The following is a 27,307-nucleotide window of genomic DNA, read 5'->3' as shown; positions in this document are numbered from 1 at the left end:
CTCCTCCATGACCTCTAGGGTTGGAGCTGTGCGACCCCCCACACCGGCTGATGGTGGCCATGGTGGCCGGATTCTTCGCGGTGGGCGGTCAGTTCCTGCTGCTGGGTCTGGCTGTCGCCTGCAGGGACTGGCGTCTCCTCCAGGGCATCATCACCGCCCCACTCGCCCTCTTCCTGATCTACTGGTGAGTGACCTGCTTGACCCTGGGCAAAATCCCACGGTCTCCCCCCCCCCCCCCCCCCCCCACTCCCCCCCCCCCCACCCCCCAACCCCTCACTCCCCCCTCCCTTTCTCCCTCTCTCTCCCCCCTCCCTCTCTCCCTCTCTCTCCCCCCTCCCTGTCTCCCTCTCCCTCTCTCTCTCTCTCTCCCTCCCTCCCTCCCTCCCTCCCTCCCTCCCTCTCTCTCTCTCTCTCTCTCTCTCTCTCTCCCCCCTCCATCCACCTCCATCTCCCTCCACCTCCATCTCCCCCCTCCATCTCCCTCCCTCCCTCCACCTCCCTCCCCCTCCCTCCACCTCCATCTCCCCCTCCCAAGGGCTCTCCTTCCCTCCATCGTCAATCCACTCCATCTCCAATCTCTCCCCGTCTCTAGCCCTTCATCTCTAACCCCTCTCTCTCTATCCCTCCCCGTCTATACGGAGAGACATCGTGAGGGATTGGAGATGGAGGCAGAGAGATGGGGAGGGATGGAGATGAAGGAAGAGTGACGGTGATGGATGAAGATGGAGGGAGAGAGACACTGGGATTTGGAGATGGAGAGATAGAGACACTGAGGGATTGCAGATGGAGAGATAGAGAGCTAGAAATTCATTATAGACCAGGAATGGGCAGTATAATTAGAAAATTTGGAGAATTAGCGCCAGGCGCTAATGCTTTAGACTGCATGCAAAATTCGTGCTCACTGCTCAAAGAAATGATTGGAGCGCTAATTCAAGTCTTGAAGCCCAAGCTCATTGGCGTTACATTCAAAGGGTGGACCAATATCAGGTGCCGTCCAATCGCAAGTCCTCATTGCCACAGGCTTTTTCCAGTTCTTAAAGGGGAGGTTCATTGATGCTGCAGAACCTCGTTCTCAGCACTGCTGGCTGTGCAGCTGCCTCAGCAAGCAGCAGCAGGTCAAGGAGAAGGAGCCGGACGACTGAAGCAGCTGTACTCATGGCAGATCCACGCCCCAGGGAGAGAGCCTGCAGATTCTGCGATCAAGCATTGGTTGTTCGCTGTGGAGAGACGGAGGGCGGTACTCTACCCGACAATTGACAAGAGGCCCTCGCCGCAAGCCTTCCACACCATGTGGAGGGAGGTAGCGCAGCAGGTCTCGGGCAGCACTGTAGGCCCCAGGACCCCCACACCGTGCAGGAAGAAATTTAACAACCTCACCCGGGTGGTCAGGGTGAGTCAATGCTTCTACAAATGCTACATACCATCATCTGAACCACAGTCTGCACACACTGCCCAAAGCACTACACCCCCAGCACTCACCCACCAACAATCTCCACCTACCAACACTCACACCCACATCTCACACCTTGCACACAATGACAGCTATTCAACTATGGCAGGCACATCACCCAAACACATTGCTCCACACTCACTCACACACTTTCCTTTCTCTTGCAGGCCAAGGTGGTTCACAACAGGAGGGAGCAGGAGCGCACAGGCGGGGGAACAAGCCGACACCCAACCACTATCTGTGCTGGAGAATCGAGTGCTGCAGATTATTGGGCACCAGGTGGTGGGCGCCATGGCCACTGGTGACATTGACCCCTTTGGGTCAATAATGGTATGTCCATCCCTACTCCTTCTTCTCACATCCCACTTCCCCCTCACCCCACAAGCCTTTCCCACTTTCCAGCTAATCATGCTGTACGCATGTGTTTCTCCCTTCCTGCCCTCTTCCCCTCACCTTAACCCCACTCTTGTGCCTTTATGCTTTCAGATAAAGCACCTGAGCAGCCTGTCCCTGAGGGCACCGTAGAGAGCGAGGCAGGCGACGAGGAGGAGGAGGAAGAACACACCGCGTCACTGCATGTCTCACCCGCAGGCACCAGCTCAGATACTGGCACTAGGCGTTCTTTAGTGGCTAGTATAGTAGCGGGATCTGCACAGGGGACGAGTGGGCTGCAGCAAGGCCAGGGGGGAAAGGTAGCTCGGGGGCCAGCTCCCCGGAGGGCTTGCTCGCGCGCGAGTTCTGCTGCGGACCTCGATGGGGAGGCCTTTAGAAGAAGGGTGATGGGCATGCACATGGAGATGATAGGTGCAATGGCAAGAGTGCCTGAGAGCCTCTCGGCAATGCTGAGGAGCATGGAGGAGTCCGCCTCCAACGTTGTACAAGGCTCTGCGCACACCATGGAGCACATGCAGACTGGACGGAGCCGCTGGCGAAGACCTTGAGGGGCGACGGTGACCTTGACTGCCACTGGGAGAGCCGTGGTCTGAGGCTGGAGGTCTGGTTGCAGGAGGTGGCAGCGTTCTGTGACCACCTCCTTGGTGAAGCGGAGCCTTTTAATACACTGCTCCTCGCTTAATTGGAGGTAGGAGAAGTGCTTTTGGAATACCCTCGGAGGGTAAGGCCTCCTGTTGAGAACCATGATGGCCCTCCTCCTCCCTCTGGCCACAATCTTTCTCACTGCCTCCGCTGTAGATCCTGGAGGGCGAGGTCGACTGCCAGTGTAGCCCCCATTAAAGTGTAGCAGTTTGATTTTTTTTTAAATAATAAATGTAGCTATCTTTTAGTTGCCACAACACTCCTGATACTGAATAACCTTGAATTCACAGAATGAGACTGTTGCACTATGTGAAACTGACAAGAAACCGCTGAAACGCCACTAACCTGACAGCTGCGAGTCATTACTGATCATCCCTTTAAATAACGTCCCTGGAGCCGGCTTCCTGGGGCTTCACGCCAGCTCTCCCTGTCACTGCTTCCTCCAGGCACTAAAGTAAACATAGAAGATAGGAGCAGGAGTAGGCCATTCGGCCCTTTGAGCCTGCTCCGCCATTCAATGTGATCATGGCTGATCATCCAAATTCAGTACCCTGTCCCTGCCTTTTCCCCATATCCCTTGATCCCTTTAGCCTGAAGAAATATATCCAACTCTTTCTTGAATATATTTAATGAACTAACCTCCACCGCCCTCTGTGGCAGAGAATTCCACAGGTTCACCACTCTCTGGGTGAAGAAATTCCTCCTCATTTCAGTCCTAAATGGCTTACCCCTTATCCTTAGACTATGACCCCTGGTTCTGGACTCCCCGGCCATCAGAAACATCCTTCCTGCATCTAGTCTGTCCAGACCTGACAGAATTTTATAGGTTTCGATGAGATCCCCTCTCAATCTTCTAGACTCCAGTGAGTATAAGCCCAATCGACACAATCTCTCCTCATACGTCATTCCTGCCATCCCAGGTATCAGCTTGGTGAATCTTTGCTGCACTCCCTCCATGGCAAGAACATCCTTCCTCAGGTAAGGTGACCAAAACTGCACACAATACTCAAGGTGCGGTCTCACCAAGGCCCTGTACAACTGTAGCAAGACATCCTTGTTCCTGTACTCGAACCCTCTTGCTACGAAGGCCAACATACCATTTGCCTTCTTAACCGCCTGCTGCACCTGCATGCTTACCTTCAGCGACTGGTGCACAAGGACGCCCAGGTCTCTTTGCACTTCCCCTTCTCCCAATCTATTGCCATTCCAATAATAATCTGCCTTCCTGTTTTTGCCACCAAAGTGGATAACCTCACATTTATCCACATTATAGTGCATTTGCCATGTTTCCGCCCAATCACCCAACCTGTCCAAATCGTACTGGAGTTTCCTGACATCCTCCTCGCAGCTTACCCTCCCGCCCAGCTTTGTGTCGTCTGCAAATTTGGAGATATTACATCCAATTCCCTCGTCCAGATCATTAATATATATTGTGAACAGCTGGGGTCCTCGGACCGATCCCTGCGGTACCCCACTAGTCACTGCCTGCCACTCGGAAAATGACCCGTTTATTCCAACTCTTTGCCTTCTGTCCGCCAACCAGTTCTCTATCCAAGTCAATACCTTGCCCCCAATCCCATGTGCCTTAATTTTGCACGCTAATCTCTTGTGTGGGACCTTATCGAAAGCCTTCTGAAAGTCCAAATACACCACATCCACTGGTTCTCCCTTATCTATTTTACCAGTTACATCCTCAAAAAATTCCAGTAGACTAGTCAAGCATGATTTACCTTTTGTAAATCCATGTTGACTTTGTCCGATCCTGTCACTGCTTTCCAAGTGCTCTGCTATTACATCTTTTATAATGGACTCTAGCATTTTGCCCACTACTGATGTCAGGCTTACCGGTCTATAATTCCCCGCTTTTTCTCTACCACCTTTTTTGAATAGTGGGGTGACATTAGCTACCCTCCAATCCATGGGTACCGTTCCAGAGTCTATCGAGTTCTGGAAGATGACCAGTAATGCATCTACTATCTCTAGGGCCACTTCCTTAAGTACCCTGGGATGTAGACCATCAGGCCCTGGGGATTTATCGGCCTTTAGTCCCATCAATTTTCCTAACACCATTTCCCTACAAATACTGATTTCTTTCAGTTCCACCCTTTCATCAGGCCCTATGTTCCCCGGCATCTCTGGGAGGTTATTTGTGTCCTCCTTTGTGAAGACAGAACCAAAGTATGTATTTAGTTGGTCTGCCATTTCCTTGTTTCCCATTATAAATTCCCCTGATTCTGACTGTAAGGGACCTACGCTTGACTTCACTAATCTTTTTCTCTTCACATATCTATAAAAGCTTTTACAGTCAGTTTTTATGTTCCCTGCTAGCTTACTCTCATATTCTATTTTCCCTTTCTTAATTAATCCCTTTGTCCTCCTTTGTTGACTCCTAAACTGCTCCCAATCCTCAGGATTATTGCTTTTTCTAGTCAATTTATATGTCCTCTCCTTGGATCTTATGCTATCCCTAATTTCCCTTGTTAGCCACGGTTGAGTCACCTTTTTTTGTTTTATTTTTATGGTGGTGTAGGTGGTGACAATCAATTTTGCAGATCGGGTGGCCAGTGAGCGTTGCACACTCACTGACGTCACGATCCATCTACCGTTGAGGCTCCCGGCGATAACAGTTAGCGGCGGCACTGAGTGGCGGGGGGCGGGGATTTGGCATGCGGCGCTGGATTCTCCTCACCCCAGCGATAATGCTCTAGCGCCCCATTAGCGCCATCTGCTGCCATTAATGGGAGGCGCTAACGCACTGAATTTTTCCCCCCTTGACACTGAGGGATTGGAGATGGAGACATAGAGATGGGGTCTTGGAGGTGGAGAGATAGTGACACCGGGATTGGGGAGAGAGAGAGTGAAACGGGGGGATTGGAGAGAGAGAGAGTGACACAGGGGGATTGGAGAGAGAGAGATAGTGACACGGGGATTGGAGAGAGAGAGATAGTGACACAGGGGGATTGGAGAGAGAGAGAGATAGTGACACGGATTGGAGAGAGAGAGAGAGATAGTGACACAGGGATTGGAGAGAGATAGTGACACGGATTGGAGAGAGATAGTGATACACAGGGATTGGAGAGAGAGATAGTGACACAGGGATTGGAGAGAGAGAGAGATAGTGACACAGGGATTGGAGAGAGAGATAGTGACAGGGATTGGAGAGAGAGATATTGACACAGGGATTGGAGAGATAGTGACAAGGATTGGAGAGAGAGATAATGACACAGGGATTGGAGAGAGAGAGAGAGAGATAGTGACACAGGGATTGGAGAGAGAGAGAGATAGTGACACAGGGATTGGAGAGAGAGATAGTGACACAGGGATTGGAGAGAGAGATATTGACAGGGATTGGAGAGATAGTGACAGGGATTGGAGAGAGAGAGAGAGATAGTGACACAGGGATTGGAGAGAGAGAGAGAGATAGTGACACAGGGATTGGAGAGAGAGAGAGAGAGATAGTGACACAGGGATTGGAGAGAGAGAGAGATAGTGACACAGGGATTGGAGAGAGAGATAGTGACACAGGGATTGGAGAGAGAGATATTGACACAGGGATTGGAGAGATAGTGACAGGGATTGGAGAGAGAGAGATAGTGACACAGGGATTGGAGAGAGAGAGAGAGATAGTGACACAGGGATTGGAGAGAGAGATAGTGACACAGGGATTGGAGAGAGATAGTCACACAGGGATTGGAGAGAGAGATAGTGACACAGGGATTGGAGAGAGAGAGATAGTGACACGGGTTGGAGAGAGAGAGAGGGATAGTGACACGGGTTGGAGAGAGAGAGCGATAGTGACACAGGGATTGGAGAGAGAGAGAGATAGTGACACAGGGATTGGAGAGAGAGATAGTGACACAGGGATTGGAGAGAGAGAGAGAGATAGTGAAACAGGGATTGGAGAGAGAGAGAGAGATAGTGAAACAGGGATTGGAGAGAGAGAGATAGTGACACAGGGATTGGAGAGAGAGAGAGATAGTGACACAGGGATTGGAGAGAGAGAGAGATAGTGACACAGGGATTGGAGAGAGAGAGAGATAGTGACACAGGGATTGGAGAGAGAGATAGTGACACAGGGATTGGAGAGAGAGAGAGATAGTGACACAGGGATTGGAGAGAGAGAGATAGTGACACAGGGATTGGAGAGAGAGAGATAGTGACACAGGGATTGGACAGAGATAGTGACACAGGGATTGGAGAGAGATAGTGACACAGGGATTGGAGAGAGAGAGAGAGATAGTGACACAGGGATTGGAGAGAGAGAGATAGTGACACAGGGATTGGAGAGAGAGAGAGAGATAGTGACACAGGGATTGGAGAGAGAGAGAGATAGTGACACAGGGATTGGAGAGAGAGAGATAGTGACACAGGGATTGGAGAGAGAGAGATAGTGACACAGGGATTGGAGAGAGAGAGAGAGTGTGACACCGGGATTGGCGAGAGAGAGATAGTGACACAGGGATTGGAGAGAGAGAGATAGTGACACAGGGATTGGAGAGAGAGAGATAGTGACACAGGGATTGGAGAGAGAGAGATAGTGACACAGGGATTGGAGAGAGAGAGAGATAGTGACACAGGGATTGGAGAGAGAGAGAGAGTGTGACACCGGGATTAGAGAGAGAGAGTGACACAGGGATTGGAGAGAGAGATAGTGACATGGATTGGAGAGAGAGATAGTGACACAGGGATTGGAGAGAGAGAGAGATAGTGACACAGGGATTGGAGAGAGAGATAGTGACACAGGGATTGGAGAGAGAGAGAGATATTGACACAGGGATTGGAGAGAGAGAGAGGGTACTCAGCCGGACCCTGACCAGCCCCAGACCAACACAGCCGTCCAAACACCAATCCGAGTGAACCAAATCATTAAAAAATGCAAAGAAACCTACCTGGAACATTGGAACAAAATAACCGAAAGCCAAAGCAGATTAGAATGTTACCGGGCCCTAAAAAGAGAATATAAACTGGCAGACTACCTCACGACCATCAGAGACACAAAACAGAGACAGACCCTCACCAGGTACAGACTAAGCGACCACCAACTGGAAATTGAAAAAGGCAGATACAAGAAATCCTGGCAGCCTAGAGAGAATAGAATATGCGATCAATGTCTGGCTGGCGAGGTTGAAACAGAAATGCATTTCCTCCTAAAATGCGAAAAATTCAACACATCAAGAAACATATTATTCAACAAGCTAAGCCAAACAACCCCAGATTTCAAGGAATTGGATGATCTGTCAAAATTGAGATTAGTCCTAGGAGAAGGAGACAGACCATACCTTGGGGCTAAATATGTAACAACATGTCACAACCTGAGGACTGTTTAAAAGTAAGACTGTTTAAAATTAATATTGAACGTACCAAATGAAGTAGAAAGACTGTTTAAAATTAATATTGTTTAAAAGTAATATTGTATATACCCAACAAATGTCAAATCGATTGACACCTACAGAATGTTGGAAAACTGTACCTTTTTGCTATGTAAGCTTTGGCAATATGGTTCTCTGTAAACTTTCATGCCAATAAAGCATTTGAACTGAACTGAACTGAACTGATATTGACACAGGGATTGGAGAGAGAGATAGTGACACAGGGATTGGAGAGAGAGAGATAGTGACACCGGGATTGGAGAGAGAGAGATAGTGACACAGGGATTGGAGAGAGAGTGAGATAGTGACACAGGGATTGGAGAGAGAGAGAGAGTGTGACACCGGGATTAGAGAGAGAGAGTGACACAGGGATTGGAGAGAGTGATAGTGACATGGATTGGAGAGAGAGATAGTGACACAGGGATTGGAGAGAGAGATAGTGACACAGGGATTGGAGAGAGAGTGAGATAGTGACACAGGGATTGGAGAGAGAGAGAGAGTGTGACACCGGGATTAGAGAGAGAGAGTGACACAGGGATTGGAGAGAGAGATAGTGACATGGATTGGAGAGAGAGATAGTGACACAGGGATTGGAGAGAGAGAGAGATAGTGACACAGGGATTGGAGAGAGAGATAGTGACACAGGGATTGGAGAGAGATAGTGACATGGATTGGAGAGAGAGATAGTGACACAGGGATTGGAGAGAGAGATAGTGACACAGGGATTGGAGAGAGAGACAGTGACACAGGGATTGGAGAGATAGTGACAGGGATTGGAGAGAGAGAGAGAGATAGTGACACAGGGATTGGAGAGAGAGAGAGAGATAGTGACACAGGGATTGGAGAGAGAGATAGTGACACAGGGATTGGAGAGAGAGATAGAGACACAGGGATTGGAGAGAGAGATATTGACACAGGGATTGGAGAGAGAGATAGTGACAGGGATTGGAGAGAGAGAGAGATAGTGACACAGGGATTGGAGAGAGAGTGAGATAGTGACACAGGGATTGGAGAGAGATAGTGACACAGGGATTGGAGAGAGAGAGAGAGTGTGACACCGGGATTAGAGAGAGAGAGTGACACAGGGATTGGAGAGAGAGAGATAGTGACACAGGGATTGGAGAGAGAGATAGTGACATGGATTGGAGAGAGAGATAGTGACACAGGGATTGGAGAGAGAGTGAGATAGTGACACAGGGATTGGAGAGAGAGAGAGATAGTGACACAGGGATTGGAGAGAGAGAGAGATAGTGACACAGGGATTGGAGAGAGAGATAGTGACACAGGGATTGGAGAGAGAGATAGTGACACAGGGATTGGAGAGAGAGAGAGATAGTGACACAGGGATTGGAGAGAGAGATAGTGACACAGGGATTGGAGAGAGAGATAGTGACACAGGGATTGGAGAGAGAGAGAGATAGTGACACAGGGATTGGAGAGTGAGATAGTGACACAGGGATTGGAGAGAGAGAGAGATAGTGACACAGGGATTGGAGAGAGAGATAGTGACACAGGGATTGGAGAGAGAGATAGTGACACAGGGATTGGAGAGAGATAGTGACACAGGGATTGGAGAGAGAGATAGTGACACAGGGATTGGAGAGTGAGATAGTGACACAGGGATTGGAGAGAGAGATAGTGACACAGGGATTGGAGAGAGAGATAGTGACACAGGGATTGGAGAGAGAGATAGTGACATGGATTGGCGAGAGAGATAGTGACACAGGGATTGGAGAGAGAGATAGTGACACGGGGATTGGCGAGAGAGAGATAGTGACATGGGGATTGGAGAGAGAGAGAGAGATAATTGCAGTGTATGTACCTTTAAGAGGAACTATGTTTTTGAAGCCCCTGTATACTGTAGTACCAGTAGTAACCACTCGGGTATATAAGCCTGTATAGCGTCTTGTGTAGTTAGTTCACCTCCAGACTTTGTTCAGTAAACACTTGTTAAATCAACTCCTGCATTCCGTGTCTCCATTAACGCACGGATCTAACAGTGGCGACGAGTTAGAAACGAACTGACCTGCAATTCGGCAGCACCTCAAGAAGATCGATTCCTCAGACGAAGGTCGAAGCCAGAGGCAAGAAAAAAGAAAGGGAAGCTGTGGTTTCACCAGCTAAACGGGCTGGTGGCAGGTAGTGCACTGATCCTTCTTGGGCTGCGGCGGGCTAGAGCTCGATCGGGTGGCTCTGCAACGGGGCCGGGCAGCGAGTCGGGAAGCGGAAGCAAGGAGAGAGAGAGGGTGGAGCACTCAGGGCGCGGCCGGTGCTGCAAAGCAGGTCGGCGTTCAGACCTAGCAGAGGGAGGGGAAAGTCCCAGAGGGTCCGCTCCATGACGGGAACGGTTCTCCAAGTAACGGAGAAACTATTGAAATTTTTTTAATAGAAATACCACGAAAAGCTGCAGGTCGCAACGGGAACCGCGGAGAACAGTGTTGGCAGTGGCGGGAAAGCGCGGGAGGCGCCATCTTAACTCGGCGGGGATGAAAGAAAAGCGCGGGAGGCACCATTTTGATCCATCGGGGACGGAGGAAAAGCGCGGGAAGCGCCATTTTAGATTTTCAAGATTCCGTAGACTGGCAATATTACTGCTTTCGATAGTGATATAGAAGATTGGACCACATGTGGAAAGAGTGGAGGTATATTGCAAGGCGAATGAAGTAGCGGATGATAAAAAGGCATCGGTACTTCTAAATCTGATGGGCGCAAGGACATACGGGCTGTTACGAAACTTGATCACTCCAGCCAAACCGATGGACAAGAATTTTAAGGAGATTGTTGATACCTTACAGGAGCACTTAAACCCAACACCGCTGCTGATAGCGGAACGATTCAAATTCTTCAGGAGGAATCAGCTCAAGAATGAAAGTAACGCTGATTACCTCACCGAATTACGAAAGCTGTCAAAGCACTGCCAATTCGGGGCAGGACTGGCAGATTCTCTACGAGACAAATTCGTCTGCGGTCTCCTAAGCGAAGGAACACAGAAAAGACTACTTTCTGAGAAAGATTTGACACTGGACAAGGCTTTCAGTGTGGCTGTATCATACGAAGCAGCAGCAAGAGGAGCTGCAGAGATACAGCAAAAGCCACAAGACTTCGGCACCCATGAAATGACACGGGGTTTCGAGAGATGTTATCGCTGCGGCAGATCCACCCATGACCAGAAGGACTGCTGGTTCAAGGACAAAGCATGCAGGCAATGCGGAAAGATGGGACACATTGCACGTGTATGCAGATCTGGAAAGAAATCCGCTGACAGTAAAAAGGTCAATAAGGAAAAGTACAGAAAGGTACAAATGATGACGGACAGTACCTCCGAAGACCAGAAGAGCGATAGCGACTCCGGAAACAAGAAACTAAGCTGTCTCAAATTACATAATGTAATTGCCAAAGAAGATTACCAGACCATTTGGGTTACCCTCACGATAGCGGGGTCCCCAGTCAAAATGGAGCTAGATACAGGATCAGCTCTGACCGTCATGAGTCGACGGGATTACGAGCGGCTATTTACGCATATACCTTTGAAAGACACATCTTGAAGACATATACGGGGCAGAAAGTATACCCCAGAGGGAAAATAAGGGTGCCTGTTGTATACAACGGCAAGGAAATACAGAAGTTGTATTTATACGTTCTGCAAGATGGTGGTCCACCGTTGTTGGGACGTGAATGAATCAGAAAGATACGTTTAGACTGGCACTCCATTCAGGCACTGACGGTTACCAGTAAGAAAAAAAACGATGATGACGTCATACCTGGACGATTAAAAGAAATCTTGGCTAACGCCAAAGAAGTGTTTCAACAGGAACTAGGAACCCTGAAAGGCGCCACCACCTCAATAAAAGTGGAAGATGCGGCAATTCCCAAGTTTTTTAAGGCAAGGCCGGTGCCATACGCAATTCATCCAGCCGTCGAGGCAGAGCTGGAGAATTTGGAAAAAGCAGGCGTGTTATCCAAGGTAGATTGGAGCGAGTGGGCAACACCCATCGTCCCGGTCATGAAGAAAACGTTGAATAATGATAAATCTGAAGAACAGAGAAAAATTCGCATCTGTGGGGACTTCAAGGTGACTGTAAACCCAGTTCTTCATACGGTACAGTATCCTCTTCCGAGGATAGAAGATATTTTCGCCTCACTATCCGGAGGGAAACGTTTCACCAAAATTGACTTAGCACAGGCATATCTACAGATGGAGGTTGAGGAGGCCTCTTAAAAAGTATCTCACGATAAACACACACAAAGGCCTGTACCAGTACAATCGACTGGTTTTCGGAGTGGCATCAGCTCCGGCTATCTGGCAAAGAGCTATGGAGCAAGTCCTGCAAGGGATTCCGGGGACTCGATGCTACCTAGACGACATCCTTGTAACAGGAGAAAACGACAACGAGCACCTTGCCAACTTGGAGCAGGTGCTCACAAGGCTGAGAGAACGGGGCCTACGAGCAAATCGCCCCAAGTGCGAATTTTTCCAGAAACAAATATCATATTGTGGCCATGTCATTAACGAAGAAGGGTTGCATAAGTCACCTGAAAAAATTGAAGCGGTCGTAAAGGCCCCAGCGCCTGAAAATGTCTCACAATTAAGGTCGTTCCTGGGATTAGTAAATTACTATCATAAATTTTTACCAAACTTGTCGACGGTTCTGCACCCTCTTAACGCACTGCTACAAACGGGAGTAGTTTGGAAATGGAGCAAAGACTGTAAACGTGCCTTCCATAAATGCAAAGGCTTGATCACGTCCAGGGAAGTGTTGGCTCATTACAACCCATCACTGCTAATCAGACTGGCGTGCGATGCATCCCCTTACGGCGTGGGAGCGGTATTATCGCATAGATTCCCTGATGGCTCGGAGCGGCCGATAGCTTTTGCGTCACGCTCATCGAACTCAGCTGAGCGTAACTATGCCCAGATCGACAGGGAGGCACTCAGCCTGGTGTGGGGGGTGAAGAAATTCAACCATTACCTACACGGACAAAAATTTACCTTGTTGACTGACCATCAACCCCTCGTCTCCATATTCAACCCTAAAAAGGGCGTTCCCATTGTGACAGCGCAAAGGCTACAGAGGTGGACCCTTTTCCTAGGGGCACACCAATATGACATAGAATACAAAGGAACAAAACAGCATGGGAATGCTGACGGGTTATCGCGCCTACCGTTGCCAACGGTGGAAGAGGCGCCTACAGTGGACCCAGTGGAGATGTTCCACTCGACCATAGTGGAATGTCTACCGGTGACAAATTCTACCATTGAAAAGGAAACGCGAAATGACCCGACTCTCGAGTCTACGGTTTAACGGTGAAGGGATGGCCAGCACATGGCGAACCACTGTTGCCAGCATTCTTGCAAAGAAGAGAACAGCTGTCAGTGGGCCGAGGAACCTTGATGTGTGGATCCAGAGTGGTGATTCCACCCAAACTCAAGGATAGAGTGCTAAAGGAGCTTCACGAGGGGCATCTGGGTGGAGTGAAAATGAAGAACTTAGCCAGAGCGTTTGTGTGGTGGCCAGGTATCGATGGAGACATCGAAGAAATGACCAAGAGCTGTCTAGGATGCCAGAAGGTCCAAAACGCCCCACCACAAGCCCCTCTACATCCATGGGAGTGGCCCTCATCTCCATGGCAAAGGGTACATATCGACTTTGCTGGTCCATTTATGGACTCAATGTTCTTAATCGCGGTGGATGCACACTCCAAGTGGCCGGAGGTAATAAAGATGTCCTCCACCACCACGGAAAAAACCATCACAGTATTAAGGACCATATTCACCAGGAATGGGCTGCCTGAACAGATCTGTTCTGATAATGGACCGCAATTTGTATCCGAAGAATTCAGGAAGTTCTTAAAAAAACAATGGGGTTAAGCACTACACATCCGCCCCATACCATCCCGCCACCAATGGATTGGCTGAAAGGTTTGTCCAGACCTTCAAGAAGGCCATAAAGGCCATGGGTAATGAAGACATAAATCTACAACATAAGGTAGATAACTTCTTGTTTGCGTACAGGAATGCAACACATGTGGTTACAAACCAAACCCCCGCCATGATGTTTTTCAATAGAAGCCTAAGATGCCGGCTGGATTTGGTCAAGCCAAACGTCAGAAGGGACGTAGAGAACCGGCAATTTCAAAGCATGAATGAAAGGCCAACTAGAACCTTCCAGATAGGTCAACCAGTTTTGGCCCGGGACTACCGTACCGAGAAATGGCAGCCTGGAACTATTTGCACACGACTAGGACCGCTGATGTATACCGTGGACACTGGAGAAAGCATAATAAGGCGCCATGCTGACCAGATCATAGAGTCATCCGAAAAAGGACAACCTACACCACAACTCTATACGCCTAGTGATGAAGCAGAGATACCCATAGTATCTACCTCCGATCTGGTGATACTGGAACCAGATGAACCCGACACTGGCATTGAAGCCGAATCGACCTTGCCAAAAGAACCTACTACACCACCGAGGCGTTATCCGGACCGAGTCAGGAAGCCTCCAGAGAGACTGAATTTGTAATTGATTAACTTCAGCAAATGTGTAGATTATTGTTCTTGTAAAAATGTTATTTAATGATTACTTAAAATGTTATGTACTATTTATCTAAAAGGGGAGGAATTGTAGTGTATGTACCTTTTAAGAGGAACTATGTTTTTGAAGCCCCTGTATACTGTAGTACCAGTAGTAACCACTCGGGTATATAAGCCTGTATAGCGTCTTGTGTAGTTAGTTCACCTCCAGACTTTGTTCAGTAAACACTTGTTAAATCAACTCCTGCATTCCGTGTCTCCATTAACACACGGATCTAACAATAGTGACACAGGGATTGGAGAGAGAGAGAGAGAGAGAGAGTGACACAGGGATTGGAGAGAGAGAGATAGTGACACAGGGATTGGAGAGAGAGAGATAGTGACACAGGGATTGGAGAGAGAGAGATAGTGACACAGGGTTTGGAGATGGAGAGATAGTGACACGGCTTGGAGAGAGAGCGATAGTGACAAGGAAGGATTGGAGACGGAGGGATGGAGCCAGGGAACGATTGGAGATAGAGGGATCCATCCATGGTTGAAACCCTACAGCTTCTGATTAGAGGCGGGATACGCTACCATTGAGCTGAAGTCTCGCTCTCGCAGAGAGGGTTACGGAATTGGGGGGTGTGGGGGCTGTTGGTATTGTTCCCAACGGATAGATTAAGTTACACGGCCTCATCAGCCAATAGCTCACGACCTTGCATCAGTCTGGAACCCTTTCTTTTTCTCTCTCTCTCCGCAGTTGTCCGCGGGTTCTGCTCGAATCGCCTCGCTGGCTCCTGGCCACCAATCAGGTGCCGGAGGCCAAGAATGTCCTTACCATCATTATGGAGAAGAATGGGCAGGTCCTGGACCGCGAGCCCTTGGAACTGGAGGAGTCCTTCACGGGTAGGTTGAATCCCTCCTGCCTATTAAATGGCTGGTGATTCTGCATTACATTGAATTACATCGAGTCTACAGCACAGGAACAGGCCAGTCGGCCCAACTGGTCCAAGCAGGTGTTTATGCTCCACACGAGCCTCCTCCCACCCCCTCTTCATCTCACCCCGTCAACATCTCCTTCTATCCCTTTCTCCCTCACATGTTTATCCAGCTTCCCCTTAAATGTATCGACGCTATTCGCCTCCACCACTCCCTGTGGTAGCGAGTTCCACATTCCCACCACTCTCTGAGTAATGAAGTTTCTCCAGAATTCCCCATTGGATTTATTAGTGACTCTCTTATATTGATGGCCCCCGAGTTCTGGTCTACCCCCACAAGTGGAAACATCTTCTCTACGTCTACCCTATTAAACTCCTTCATTATCTTAAAGTCCTCCATCAGGTCAACCCTCAGTCTTCCCTTTTCTAGAGAAAAGAGCCCCAGCCTGTTCAGTCTTTCCTAATAGCCTCCCAGTTCTGGTATCATCCTTGTAAATCTTTTTTGCACCTTCTCCAATGCCTGTATCATTTTTCTAATATGGAAACCAGAACTGTGCACAGTGCTCCAAGTGTGATATGGAGACCTGAACTGTGCACAGTGCTCCCAGTGTGATATGGAGACCAGAACTGTGCACAGTGCTCCAAGTGTGATATGGAGACCTAAACTGTGCACAGTGCTCCAAGTGTGATATGGAGACCAGAACTGTGCACAGTGCTCCAAGTGTGATATGGAGACCAGAACTGTGCACAGTGCTCCCAGTGTGATATGGAGACCAGAACTGTACACAGTGCTCCAAGTGTGATATGGAGACCAGAACTGTGCACAGTGCTCCAAGTGTGATATGGAGACCAGAACTGTGCACAGTGTTCCCAGTGTGATCTGGAGACCAGAACTGTGTACAGTGCTCCAAGTGTGATCTGGAGACCAGAACTGTGTACAGTGCTCCCAGTGTGATATGGAGACCAGAACTGTACTCAGGGCCCCAAGTGTGATATGGAGACCAGAACTGTGCACAGTGCTCCCAGTGTGATATGGAGACCAGAACTGTACTCAGGGCCCCAAGTGTGATATGGAGACCAGAACTGTGCACAGTGCTCCAAGTGTGATATGGAGACCAGAACTGTGCACAGTGCTCCCAGTGTGATATGGAGACCAGAACTGTACTCAGGGCTCCAAGTGTGATATGGAGACCAGAACTGTGCACAGTGCCCCAAGTGTGATATGGAGACCAGAACTGTACACAGTGCCCCAAGTGTGATATGGAGACCAGAACTGTGCACCGTGCTCCAAGTGTGATATGGAGACCAGAACTGTGCACAGTGCTCCCAGTGTGATACGGAGACCAGAACTGTGCACAGTGCTCCCAGTGTGATATGGAGACCAGAACTGTGCACAGTGCTCCAAGTGTGATATGGAGACCAGAACTGTGCACCGTGCTCCAAGTGTGATATGGAGACCAGAACTGTGCACAGTGCTCCCAGTGTGATACGGAGACCAGAACTGTGCAGTGCTCCCAGTGTGATATGGAGACCAGAACTGTGCACAGTGCTCCCAGTGTGATACGGAGACCAGAACTGTGCACAGTGCTCCCAGTGTGATATGGAGACCAGAACTGTGCACAGTGCTCCAAGTGTGATATGGAGACCAGAACTGTGCACCGTGCTCCAAGTGTGATATGGAGACCAGAACTGTGCACAGTGCTCCCAGTGTGATACGGAGACCAGAACTGTGCAGTGCTCCCAGTGTGATATGGAGACCAGAACTGTGCACAGTGCTCCCAGTGTGATATGGAGACCAGAACTGTGCACAGTGCTCCAAGTGTGATATGGAGACCTGAACTGTGCACAGTGCTCCAAGTGTGGTCTAACCAAGGTTCTATACAAGTTCAACATAACATCCCTGCTTTTCAATTCTTTCCCTTTAGAAATTGCTTTTTTTTAAGGCTTTGTTAACCTGCATAACTACATTTGAAATGTTTAAGTGTCCTAATCCAAATTGTACACTCTCGGGAGCTGCAAGCCTACATTTCGTTGTACTGCACTTGTGCACTAACAATGACAATAAAAGTTGATTTGATTTGATTTATTTACAATTTTTACTTTTAGTTTCTTTCTCACCTGGCCTGTCTTGAGGTTAACCTCACTGTGTTTCATGTTTCCACCACATCCTCCTCCCTTACTCTCTAGAATTGGACCTCGGGTACCCCGGCAACCAAGGCCCGAGACAGCAGTCCATCTGTAAGCTGCTGAAGAGCAGAAATATATGGAAGAATATTCTCATCCTTGGCTTCACCACGTGAGTAGACCGCTAGGGATCACCGCAAAGGGGCGCTGGTAGAACCTCGGGCCCCGGTCTACCCCGACGGCCTCTCGCCTTCCTCGCCGTGTCTCTCCTAAGGCGGGCTTGGCCTTGACCACGCTTGAGGGATTGTTACGGGGAGTTTGGCCAACAAGGCCCCAGGCTGCACGCTGACTGAGCTGGCCTGCTTTAGTCAGTTTAGTTAGTAGGCCTGAATCACTAGGAACTAGGCCCCAGGGTGTCCATTGACTGAACTGTCCTGTTTCAGTGAGGCGGAAATCAGCACCCATTTGAAAGGCCTGGAAAGTGAGGACGCAATTTACAATAGTTTGGTTTTGACATAATTTCTAATTAAAAAGTGCAAAACGTTGATGGCAGTTTGTGCATCAGAAGAGTGGAGTTGGTTGGAGCGTGGGAGTTTCCCTAAAGCTCAGGCTGAGGAGCTGGGAGAGGCAGAACCGGCTGCTCTATGGTGCTGCCAGTGGTGGATATGGTGCAGTTACAATGTGATGCATTTACTTTTCTATTATAGCTGAGGGGTAATGTGACGTGTTTACATAGACCTTGCCCACCCTGGGCAGCACGGTGGCATAGTGGTTAGCACTGTTGCCTCACAGCGCCAGGGACCCGGGTTCAAATCCGGCCTCGGGTGACTGCCTGTGTGGAGTTTGCACATTCTCCCCGTGTTTGCGTGGGTTTCCTCCGGGTGCTCCGGTTTCCTCCCACAGTCCAAAGATGTGCGGGTTAGGTTGATTGGCCACGATAAAAATTGGCCCTTAGTGTTAGGGGGGATTAAATATGTGGGGTTACGGGGATAGGGCTTGGGTGGGATGGCTGTCGGTGTAGGGACCGGGTGCTAGGGTTTGGATGATCAGCCATGATCTCGTTGAATGGCGGAGCAAGCTCGAAGGGCCGAATGGCCTACTCCTGCTCCTATCTTCTATATTTTCCATTATAGGTGGGGTAACGTGATGCATTTACATAGGACTTTTCCATTATAGGTGGCATAACGTGACGCATTTACATAGAACTTTTCTATTATTGGTGGCGTAATGTGATGTGTTTACATAGAACTTTTCCATTATAGGTGGGGTAACGTGAAGTGTTTACATAGAACTTTTGCATTAAAGGTGGGGTAACGTGATGTGTTTACATAGAACTTTTCCATTTTAGCTGAGGGAGGGTGGGTGGGAAGGAGGAGGAATTTGTAATGGTGTCAAGGAGCAGATGTTCTAACAGCTGGCGGATCTTCTGGCGCTCCGCAGGTTTATTGGGCACGGCATCCGCCACTGCTACGGGACATTCCGGCACAACGTCCTGGGCACCAAGTCGGGATTCTACCTCATGTACCTGCTGTCGGCGGGCACGGGCGGGTTGGCGTGCCTGTTCCTCTGCTTGACGGTCGACCGCTTCGGGCGGAGGGGCATCCTGCTGCTGAGCATGACGCTGACTGGCCTCGCCTCCCTCATCCTGCTGGGGCTCACTGAGTGTAAGTAGCTCTTCCACCTTGTGTGGAGGCGCGAGGAGGCGGGGGGTGTGTCTGCCTTTTATCCCCTCCTCCTTCCTTCCTCGCTCCCCCTCCCTCCCGCTGCATGTGCAACGCGTGAGTTGCTGCCCCATACCCTAACTCCCGTTCACCCATCACCCCTGTGCTCGCTGACCGACATTGGCTCACAGTCAGGCGGCGCCTCCATATAAAAGTTTTCCCATCCTCCTGTTCAAATCCCTCCATGGCCTCGCCCCTCCCTATCTCTGTAAACTCTTCCAGTCCTACAACCCCTCCGAGATCTCTGCGCTCCTCCAACTCTGCTCCCTTACCCATCCCTGATTTCCATCGCTCCACCATTGGCGGCCGTGCCTTCAGCTGCCTGGGGCCCTAAACTCTGGAATTCCCTCCCCAAACCTCTCCGCCTCTCTTTCCTCCTTTTAAGACGCTCCTTAAAACCCACCTCTTTGACTGAGCTTTTGGCCACCTGCCCTAACATCTCCTTATGTGGCTTTTTTTTAGATTTTTGGATATTAAGGGTGTCTTGGTGAGACCACACCTTGAGTATTGTGTGCAGTTTTGGTCGCCTTATCTGAGGAAGGATGTTCTTGCCATGGAGGGAGTGCAGCGAAGATTCACCAGGCTGATACCTGGGATGGCAGGAATGACGTATGAGGAGAGATTGAGTCGATTGGGCTTATACTCGCTGGAGTTTAGAAGAATGAGAGGGGATCTCATTGAAACTTTTAAAATTCTAACAGGACTAGACAGACTAGATGCAGGAACGATGTTCCCGATGGCGGAGGAGTCCAGAACCAGGGGTCACAGTCTAAGGATAAGGGGTAAGCCATTTAGGACTGAGATGGGGAGGAATTTCTTCACCCAGAGAGTGGTGAACCTGTGGAATTCTCTGCCACAGAAGGCAGTGGAGGCCAATTCATTAAATATATTCAAGAAGGAGTTAGATATAGTTCTTAAGGCTAAAGGGATCAAGGGATATGGGGAGAAGGCAGGGACAGGGTACTGAATTTAGATGATCAGCCATGATCTCATTGAATGGCGGAGCAGGCTCGAGGGGCCGAATGGCTACTACTGAACAGTGCAAGAGGCCGAGGACGGACAGGTCAGAGTGGAACTTATACAGAACTTATCCCCGCTTTTACGTGTTGGTGGTAAGTGTGGCATGGCTTGGGAGGAACAGGTGACTTTGGACCTACGGATCCCAAAGCTCTCCACCAATCGTGTCTCCTCATCTCATGTAGCCTGTTGTAGACTAATCGATAAGAATCATAGACGTTTATGGCACAGGAGGAGGCCATTTCGGCCCATTGTGTCCGTGCCGGCCGACAGAGCTATCCGGCCTAGTCCCACTCTCCAGCTCTTGGTCAGTAAGTTCGCAGATGACATGAAAATTGGTGGAGTGGTAAATAGCGAGGAGGGAAACCTTAGGCTACGGGACGATATAGATGGGTTGGTCAGATGGGCAGAACAGTGGCAAATGGAATTTAGCCCTGAAAAGTGTGAGGTGATGCATTTTGGGAGGACTAACAAGGCAAGGGAATACACAATGAATGGTAGGACCCTAGGAAGGACAGAGGATCAGAGGGACCTTGGTGTGCATGTACATAGATCCCTGAAGGCAGCAGGACAGGTAGATAAGGTGGTTAAAAAGGCATATGGTATAATTGACCTCATTAGCCGAAGCATAGAATATAAGAGCAGGGAGGTTATGATGGAGCTGTACAAAACACTGGTAAGGCCACAGCTGGAATAGTGTGTGCAGTTCTGGTCGCCTCACTATAGGAAGGATGTGATTGCATTGGAGAGGGTGCAGAGGAGATTCACCAGGATGTTACCTGGGCTGGAGCGCTTCAGCTATGAAGAAAGACTGGACAGGCTGGGGTTGTTTTCCTTAGAGCAGAGAAGGCTGAGGGGGGACCTGATTGAGGTGTACAAAATTATGAGGGGCATAGATAGGGTAGATAGAAAGGAACTTTTCCCCTTAGTAGAGGGGTCAATAACCAGGGGGCATAGTTTCAAGGTAAGGGGCAGGAGGTTTAGAGGGGATTTGAGGAAAAACCTTTGCACCCAGAGGGTGGTTGGAATCTGGAACTCACTGCCTGAAAGGGTGGTAGAGGCAGGAACCCTCACAACATTCAAGAAGCATTTAGATGAGCACTTGAAATGCCATAGCATACAAGGCTATGGACCAAGTGCTGGAAAATGGGATTAGAATAGACATAGAAACATAGAAGATAGGAGCAGGAGTAGGCCATTCGGCCCCTCGAGCCTGCTCCGCCATTCAATGAGATCATGGCTGATCATCCAAACTCATTACCCTGTCCCTGCTTTCTCCCCATATCCTTTGATCCCTTTAGCCTTAAGAAATATATCTAACTCCTTCTTGAATATATTTAATGAATTGGCCTCCACTGCCTTCTGTGGTAGAGAATTCCACAGGTTCACCACTCTCTGGGTGAAGAAATTCCTCCTCATCTCTGTCCTAAATGACTTACCCCTTATCCTTAGACTGTGACCCCTGGTTCTGGACTCCCCCACCATCGGGAACATCCTTCCTGCATCTAGTCTGTCCAGTCCTGTTAGAATTTTATAGGTTTCGATGAGATCCCCTCTCAATCTTCTAAACTCCAGTGAGTATAAGCCCAATCGACCCAATCTCTCCTCATACGTCATTCCTGCCATCCCAGGTACCAGTCTGGTGAATCTTCGCTGCCCTCCCTCCATGGCAAGAACATCCTTCCTCAGATAAGGCGACCAAAACCACACACAATACTCAAGGTGTGGTCTCACCAAGGCCCTGTACAACTGCAGCAAGACAGGGCTTGATGGCCGGCGCAGACACGATGGGCCGAAGGGCCTCTTTCTGTGCTGTATAAATCAATGACTATGACTCTATGGTCCGTTGCCCTGTAGGTTCCGGCACTTCAAGTGCATATCCAAGTACTTTTTAAATGTGGTGAGGGTTCCTGCCTCTACCACCCTTTCAGGCAGTGAGTTCCAGACCCCCAGCACGCACTGGGTGAAAAACAGTTCTCAAATCCCCTCTAATCCTTCGAATAATTACTTTAAATCTGTGCCCCCTGGTTATTGATCTCTCTGCTCAGTCCTTCCTATCCACTCTATCCAGGTCCCTCATACTTTTCCTCAATTAAATGCCTCCTCAGCCTCCTCTGTTCCAAAGAAAACCGCCCCAGATCAGAACTGTATCCCAGCCTATTGATCACTACGATTAGTCAACAGCTCCCATTCTCGTTGTGTCGTGCGACTACCAGGATGATAGAAGGTGAACGAGATGGACCATCGTCTATATTCATCCAGCAATTCCTAGGGTCTTGTGATGCCCATCCACAGCAAAACCCTTCATGATTTTGAACACTTCTATTAAATCTCCCCTTACGCTTTTCTGGTTTAAGGAGCACAACCCCAGCTTCTCTAAGTCTGTCCACATAACTGAAGTCCCTCATCCCTTGTCCCATTCCAGTAAATCTCGCCTTAACCTTCTCTGCTTCCAATAGTGGCCCCTCCGACAGTGCAGCGCTCCCTCAGTACTGCCCCTCCGACAGTGCGGCGCTCCCTCGGTACTGCCCCTCCGACAGTGCAGCGCTCCCTCAGTACTGCCCCTCCGACAGTGTGGTGCTCCCTCAGTACTGCTCCTCTGACAGTGCAGCGCTCCCTCAGTACTGCCCCTCCGACAGTGCGGCGCTCCCTCGGTACTGCCCCTCCGACAGTGCAGTGCTCCCTTGGTACAGCCCCTCCGACAGTGCTGTGCTCCCTCAGTACTGCCCCTCCGACAGTGCGGCACTCCCTCAGTACTGCTCCTCCGACATTGCAGCGCTCCCTCAGTCCTGACCCTTCCGACAGTGCAGCGCTCCCTCAGTACTGACCCTCTGACAGTGCAGTGCTCCCTCAGTACTGACCCTCCGACAGTGCAGCGCTCCCTCAGTACTGACCCTCCGACAGTGCGGCACTCCCTCAGTACTGACCCCTCCGACAGTGCGGCACTCCCTCAGTACTGCTCCGACAGTGCGGCACTCCCTCAATACTGCCCCTCCGACAGTGCGGCACTCCCTCAGTACTGCCCCTCCAACAATGCGGCACTCCCTCAGTACTGCTCCTCCGACAGTGCAGCGCTCCCTCAGTCCTGACCCTCCGACAGTGCAGCGCTCCCTCAGTACTGCTCCTCCGACATTGCAGCGCTCCCTCAGTCCTGACCCTTCCGACAGTGCAGCGCTCCCTCAGTACTGACCCTCTGACAGTGCAGTGCTCCCTCAGTACTGACCCTCCAACAGTGCGGCACTCCCTCAGTACTGCTTCTCCGACAGTGCGGCACTCCCTCAATACTGCCCCTCCGACAGTGCGGCACTCCCTCAATACTGCCCCTCCGACAGTGCGGCACTCCCTCATTACTGCCCCTCCGACAGTGCGGCACTCCCTCAGTACTGCCCCTCCAACAATGCGGCACTCCCTCAGTACTGCCCCTCCGACAGTGCGGCAGTCCCTCAGTACTGTCCCTCCGACAGTGCGGCACCCCCTCAGTACTGCTCCTCCGACAGTGCAGCGCTCCCTCAGTCCTGACCCTCCGACAGTGCAGCGCTCCCTCAGTACTGCTCCTCCGACATTGCAGCGCTCCCTCAGTCCTGACCCTCCGACAGTGCAGCGCTCCCTCAGTACTGCCCCTCCGACAATGCGGCGCTCCCTCAGTCCTGACCCTCCGACAGTGCAGCGCTCCCTCAGTACTGGCAGCGAGGACTGTCAGCCCTGGATTATGGATCTCGAGTCTCTGGAGTGGGACTCGAACCCGCGACCTTCTGACTCCAAGGCGAGTGAGAAAGCTACCCCATGAGCCGAGGCCTTGACATCTTTCCTAATGTGTGTTACCCAGAATTTCCTTGACTCCCGCCTCAGCCCCACTCCCCATTCACTCTTTCAGTGCTTGTATTTTGACCGTCTCTCTCCAAGCTCACCGCCATCTCTCTCTCTCCCACCCCCTCCAGACTTGAATGATGCGGCCATTATGACCTTCTCGATTCTTGGCCTCTTCTCCTCCCACGCTGTCGCCACCCTCAGTGTCTTCTTCTCCGCTGAAGTGATACCCACAGTCATCAGGTGAGGGTCTTCAGTTCTGCCTGCGATCTAGATGGGGATAGTGACTCTGGCCGAGAGCTGGGGTTGAATCCAAGTCATCGACAGTGTGGGGTAAAGGTAACCGCTCTCTCTGGAGGACTGGGTGTGTCAGTCACTGACCTTTCACCCTCTGGGACGTGGGGTAATACTCTTGAGAGTGCGGCGATAATCGCAGAGTGTGCCGATACTCCTAGGGCATAATGCCCTGCGTAATACTACCAGAGTAATACTCTGAGATAATAGCAGATTAATACTCCGCATGTGTGAAATATTTCCCGTGTGTGTTTTTTTTATTTTATTCATTCCTGGGATGTGGGCGTCGCTGGCAAGGGCAGCATTTATTGCCCATCCCTAGTTGCCCCTTGAGAAGGTGGTGGTGAGCCGCCTTCTTGAACCGCTGCAGTCTGTGTGGTGAAGGTTCTCCCACAGTGCTGTTAGGGAGGGAGTTCCAGGATTTTGACCCAGCGACGATGAAGGATCAGCTGATATAATTCCAAGTCCGGATGGTGTGTGACTTGGAGGAGAATTTGGAGGTGGTGGTGTTCCCATGGGCCTGCTGCCCTTGTCCTTCTAGGTGGAAGAGGTCGCGGGTTTGGGAGGTGCTGCCGAAGAAGCCTTGGCGAGTTGCTGCAGAGCATCTTGTAGATGGTACACACTGCAGCCACGGTGCGTCGGTGGTGGAGGGAGTGAATGTTTAAGGTGGTGGATGGGGTGCCAATCAAGCGGGCTGCTTTGTCCTGGATGGTGTCGAGCTTCTTGAGTGTTGTTGGAGCTGCACTCATCCAGGCAAGTGGAGAGTATTCCATCACACTCCTTACTTGTGCCTTGTAGATGGTGGAAAGGCTTTGGGGAGTCAGGAGGAGGTGAGACACTCGCCGCAGAATACCCAGCCTCTGACCTGCTCTTGTTGCCACAGTATTTATGTGGCTGGTCCAGTTTTGTGTGCAACACTCCCTGACGTAAGAAAACTACTAGGCACCTGGTCTAAGCGTTAAAGCTTTAATCAACTGATTTTCAACATGGAGATCTAGTTGTGTTCCTGTTAAAGGTTGTCCTGAGCAAGCTGGGCCCATGCCCGAGTATTTATACTCTCCCTGGACAGCGCCACCAGCAGGCCGCCCAGTATTATTTCATAAGTCATTTCCACGTGAATGACAAGATTCATGTCACCCCCCATGGGTGTAATAATGTATGAGCGAGGGAGAGTGGGAACTAATTGAATAGCTCTTTCAAGGAGCCAGCACAGGTTTGCTGGGCTGAATGGCCTCCTCCTGTGCGGTATGATTGCAGTGTGCTTCCTCCTCGCCCCTTTCTCCTCTCTCTCTCTCTCTCTGTTTGATGTTTTAGGGGCGAGGGCCTGGGGCTGATTCTGGCCCTGGCGTCGGTTGGCAAGCTCAGCTCACCCATCATGGACCTCCACAACCAGCACGGCTACTTCCTGCACCATGTGGTCTACGCCTCCTTCGCCATCCTCTGCTCCCTGTGCATCATGCTCCTGCCCGAGAGCAAACGCAAGCCCCTGCCCGAGTCAGTCAGGGACGGCGAGCGTTACCGGCGCCCGTCGCTCCTCCGCCGCAGACGGGACAACGTGCCCCTGCTCGCCGCCCCCAACCCCACCATCTGAGGTCACCCGTGACCTGGCCTCCCGACCCGACCCCTGACCCCACTCCCCTCCTGACCCCTGACCCCATTCCCCTCCCGACCCCTGACCCCACTCCTGACCCTATTGCCCTCCCGACCCCTGACCCACTACCCTCCCGACCCCTGAACCCATTCCCCTCCCGACCCCCTGACCCCTCCCCTCCCGACCCCTGAACCCATTCCCCTCCTGACCCCACTCCCCTCCCGACCCGACTCATCCCCTCCTGACCCCACTCCCCTCCCGACCCCTGACTCCATCCCCTCCTGACCCCATTCCCCTCCCGACCCCCTGACCCCTCCCCTCCCGACCCCTGAACCCATTCCCCTCCCGACCCCACTCCCCTCCCGACCCCTGACCTCACTCCTCTCCCGACCCGACCCCACTCCCCTCCGAAAACCCTAAACCTCATTCCCCCGACCCCACTCCCTCCTGATACCACTCCCCCCCCGATCCCACTCTCCTCCTGATCCCACTCCCCTCCCAAAACTCTAAACCTCATTCCCCTCCTGACCCCGCTCCCCTCCGAAATCCTGACCCCACTCCCGTCCTGACTCCACTCCCTCTCGTTGATGCCCTCCTGACCCTTGACCCCACTCCCCCTCCCTCAACCATGCTCCCTACCAATCCCTGACCCCACTACCCTTTCGACCCCTGAACCCACTCCCTCTCAACTGCACCCTCCCGACCCTGCTCCCTCTCTCGACCATGGCCCCTCCCTATCTCTTAACTGACCTCCTCACGACCCCACTCCCTTCCTCAACCACACCTTCCCGACTCAACCCCACTCCCGCTCGACCGCGTCATCTCTCTTGACGACAACCCCTCCTGACCCCACTCCCTAGATGACGACCCCTTACCTCACTCCCTAATCGACGACCCCTCCTGAACCCACTCCCTAGATGACGACCCCTCTTACCTCACTCCCTAGACGACGACCCCTTACCCCACTCCCTAGACGATGACCCCCTTACTCCACTCCCTAGAGGACGACCCCTTACCCCACTCCCTAGACGACGACCCCTCTTACCCCACTCCCTAGGCGACGATCCCTCCGATCCCAGTCCCTCTCGACGACCCCTCCGACCCCACTCTCTCGACGACGACCCCACCTGACCCCGCTCCCTTGACGACGCCCCTTCCCTACCTTGACCGTGTCCCCGCCTGAGCCGACACCACTACCTCCCAACCTGCCCCCCGAATCCCTCCCTTTCTCCATCCCTCTCTCCGACCCGACACCTGCCTCTTCACGACGATTGTGTGGCTGGAACGAACGAGACAGCAACGCGGGAAAGAAAATGGACGCCGAAACTCCAGACCAGCTGTTCCCTCAACTCCTGCCCCGCCCCATTCTTTTTTTTCATGATGTATTTTATAACTGTACAGCTCATGCATTCCAAATATATAAATATATATTTAAAACTAACAA

General features: G+C 51.0%; 2 protein-coding genes across 2 annotated transcripts in view; one reads left to right on the top strand and one right to left on the bottom strand.

Moving 5' to 3' along the window:
- LOC147118294 (proteasome activator complex subunit 1-like) overlaps positions 1 to 27,307 on the bottom strand; it is a 1,298,587-nt gene that overhangs the window by 36,099 nt on the left and 1,235,181 nt on the right. The gene's annotated exons all lie outside the window — the stretch shown is intronic.
- LOC147118313 (solute carrier family 22 member 17-like) lies at positions 1 to 27,307 on the top strand. The gene is made up of 6 exons (XM_085984373.1): positions 1 to 184; positions 15,132 to 15,277; positions 17,497 to 17,605; positions 18,874 to 19,097; positions 24,110 to 24,221; positions 25,587 to 27,307. Exons 1-6 carry the CDS (start codon positions 51 to 53, stop codon positions 25,861 to 25,863), a joined length of 1,002 nt encoding a protein of 333 aa, XP_085840499.1. The 5' UTR covers positions 1 to 50; the 3' UTR covers positions 25,864 to 27,307.

The sequence above is a fragment of the Somniosus microcephalus genome, chromosome 4 (assembly GCF_052327205.1).
Source record: "Somniosus microcephalus isolate GS21.2 chromosome 4, FLI_Smic_1.0, whole genome shotgun sequence".
Taxonomy (NCBI): Eukaryota; Metazoa; Chordata; class Chondrichthyes; order Squaliformes; family Somniosidae; genus Somniosus; species Somniosus microcephalus.
The sequence above is the reverse complement of the archived record's forward strand: the minus strand, read 5'-3'. Positions and strand labels throughout refer to the sequence as shown.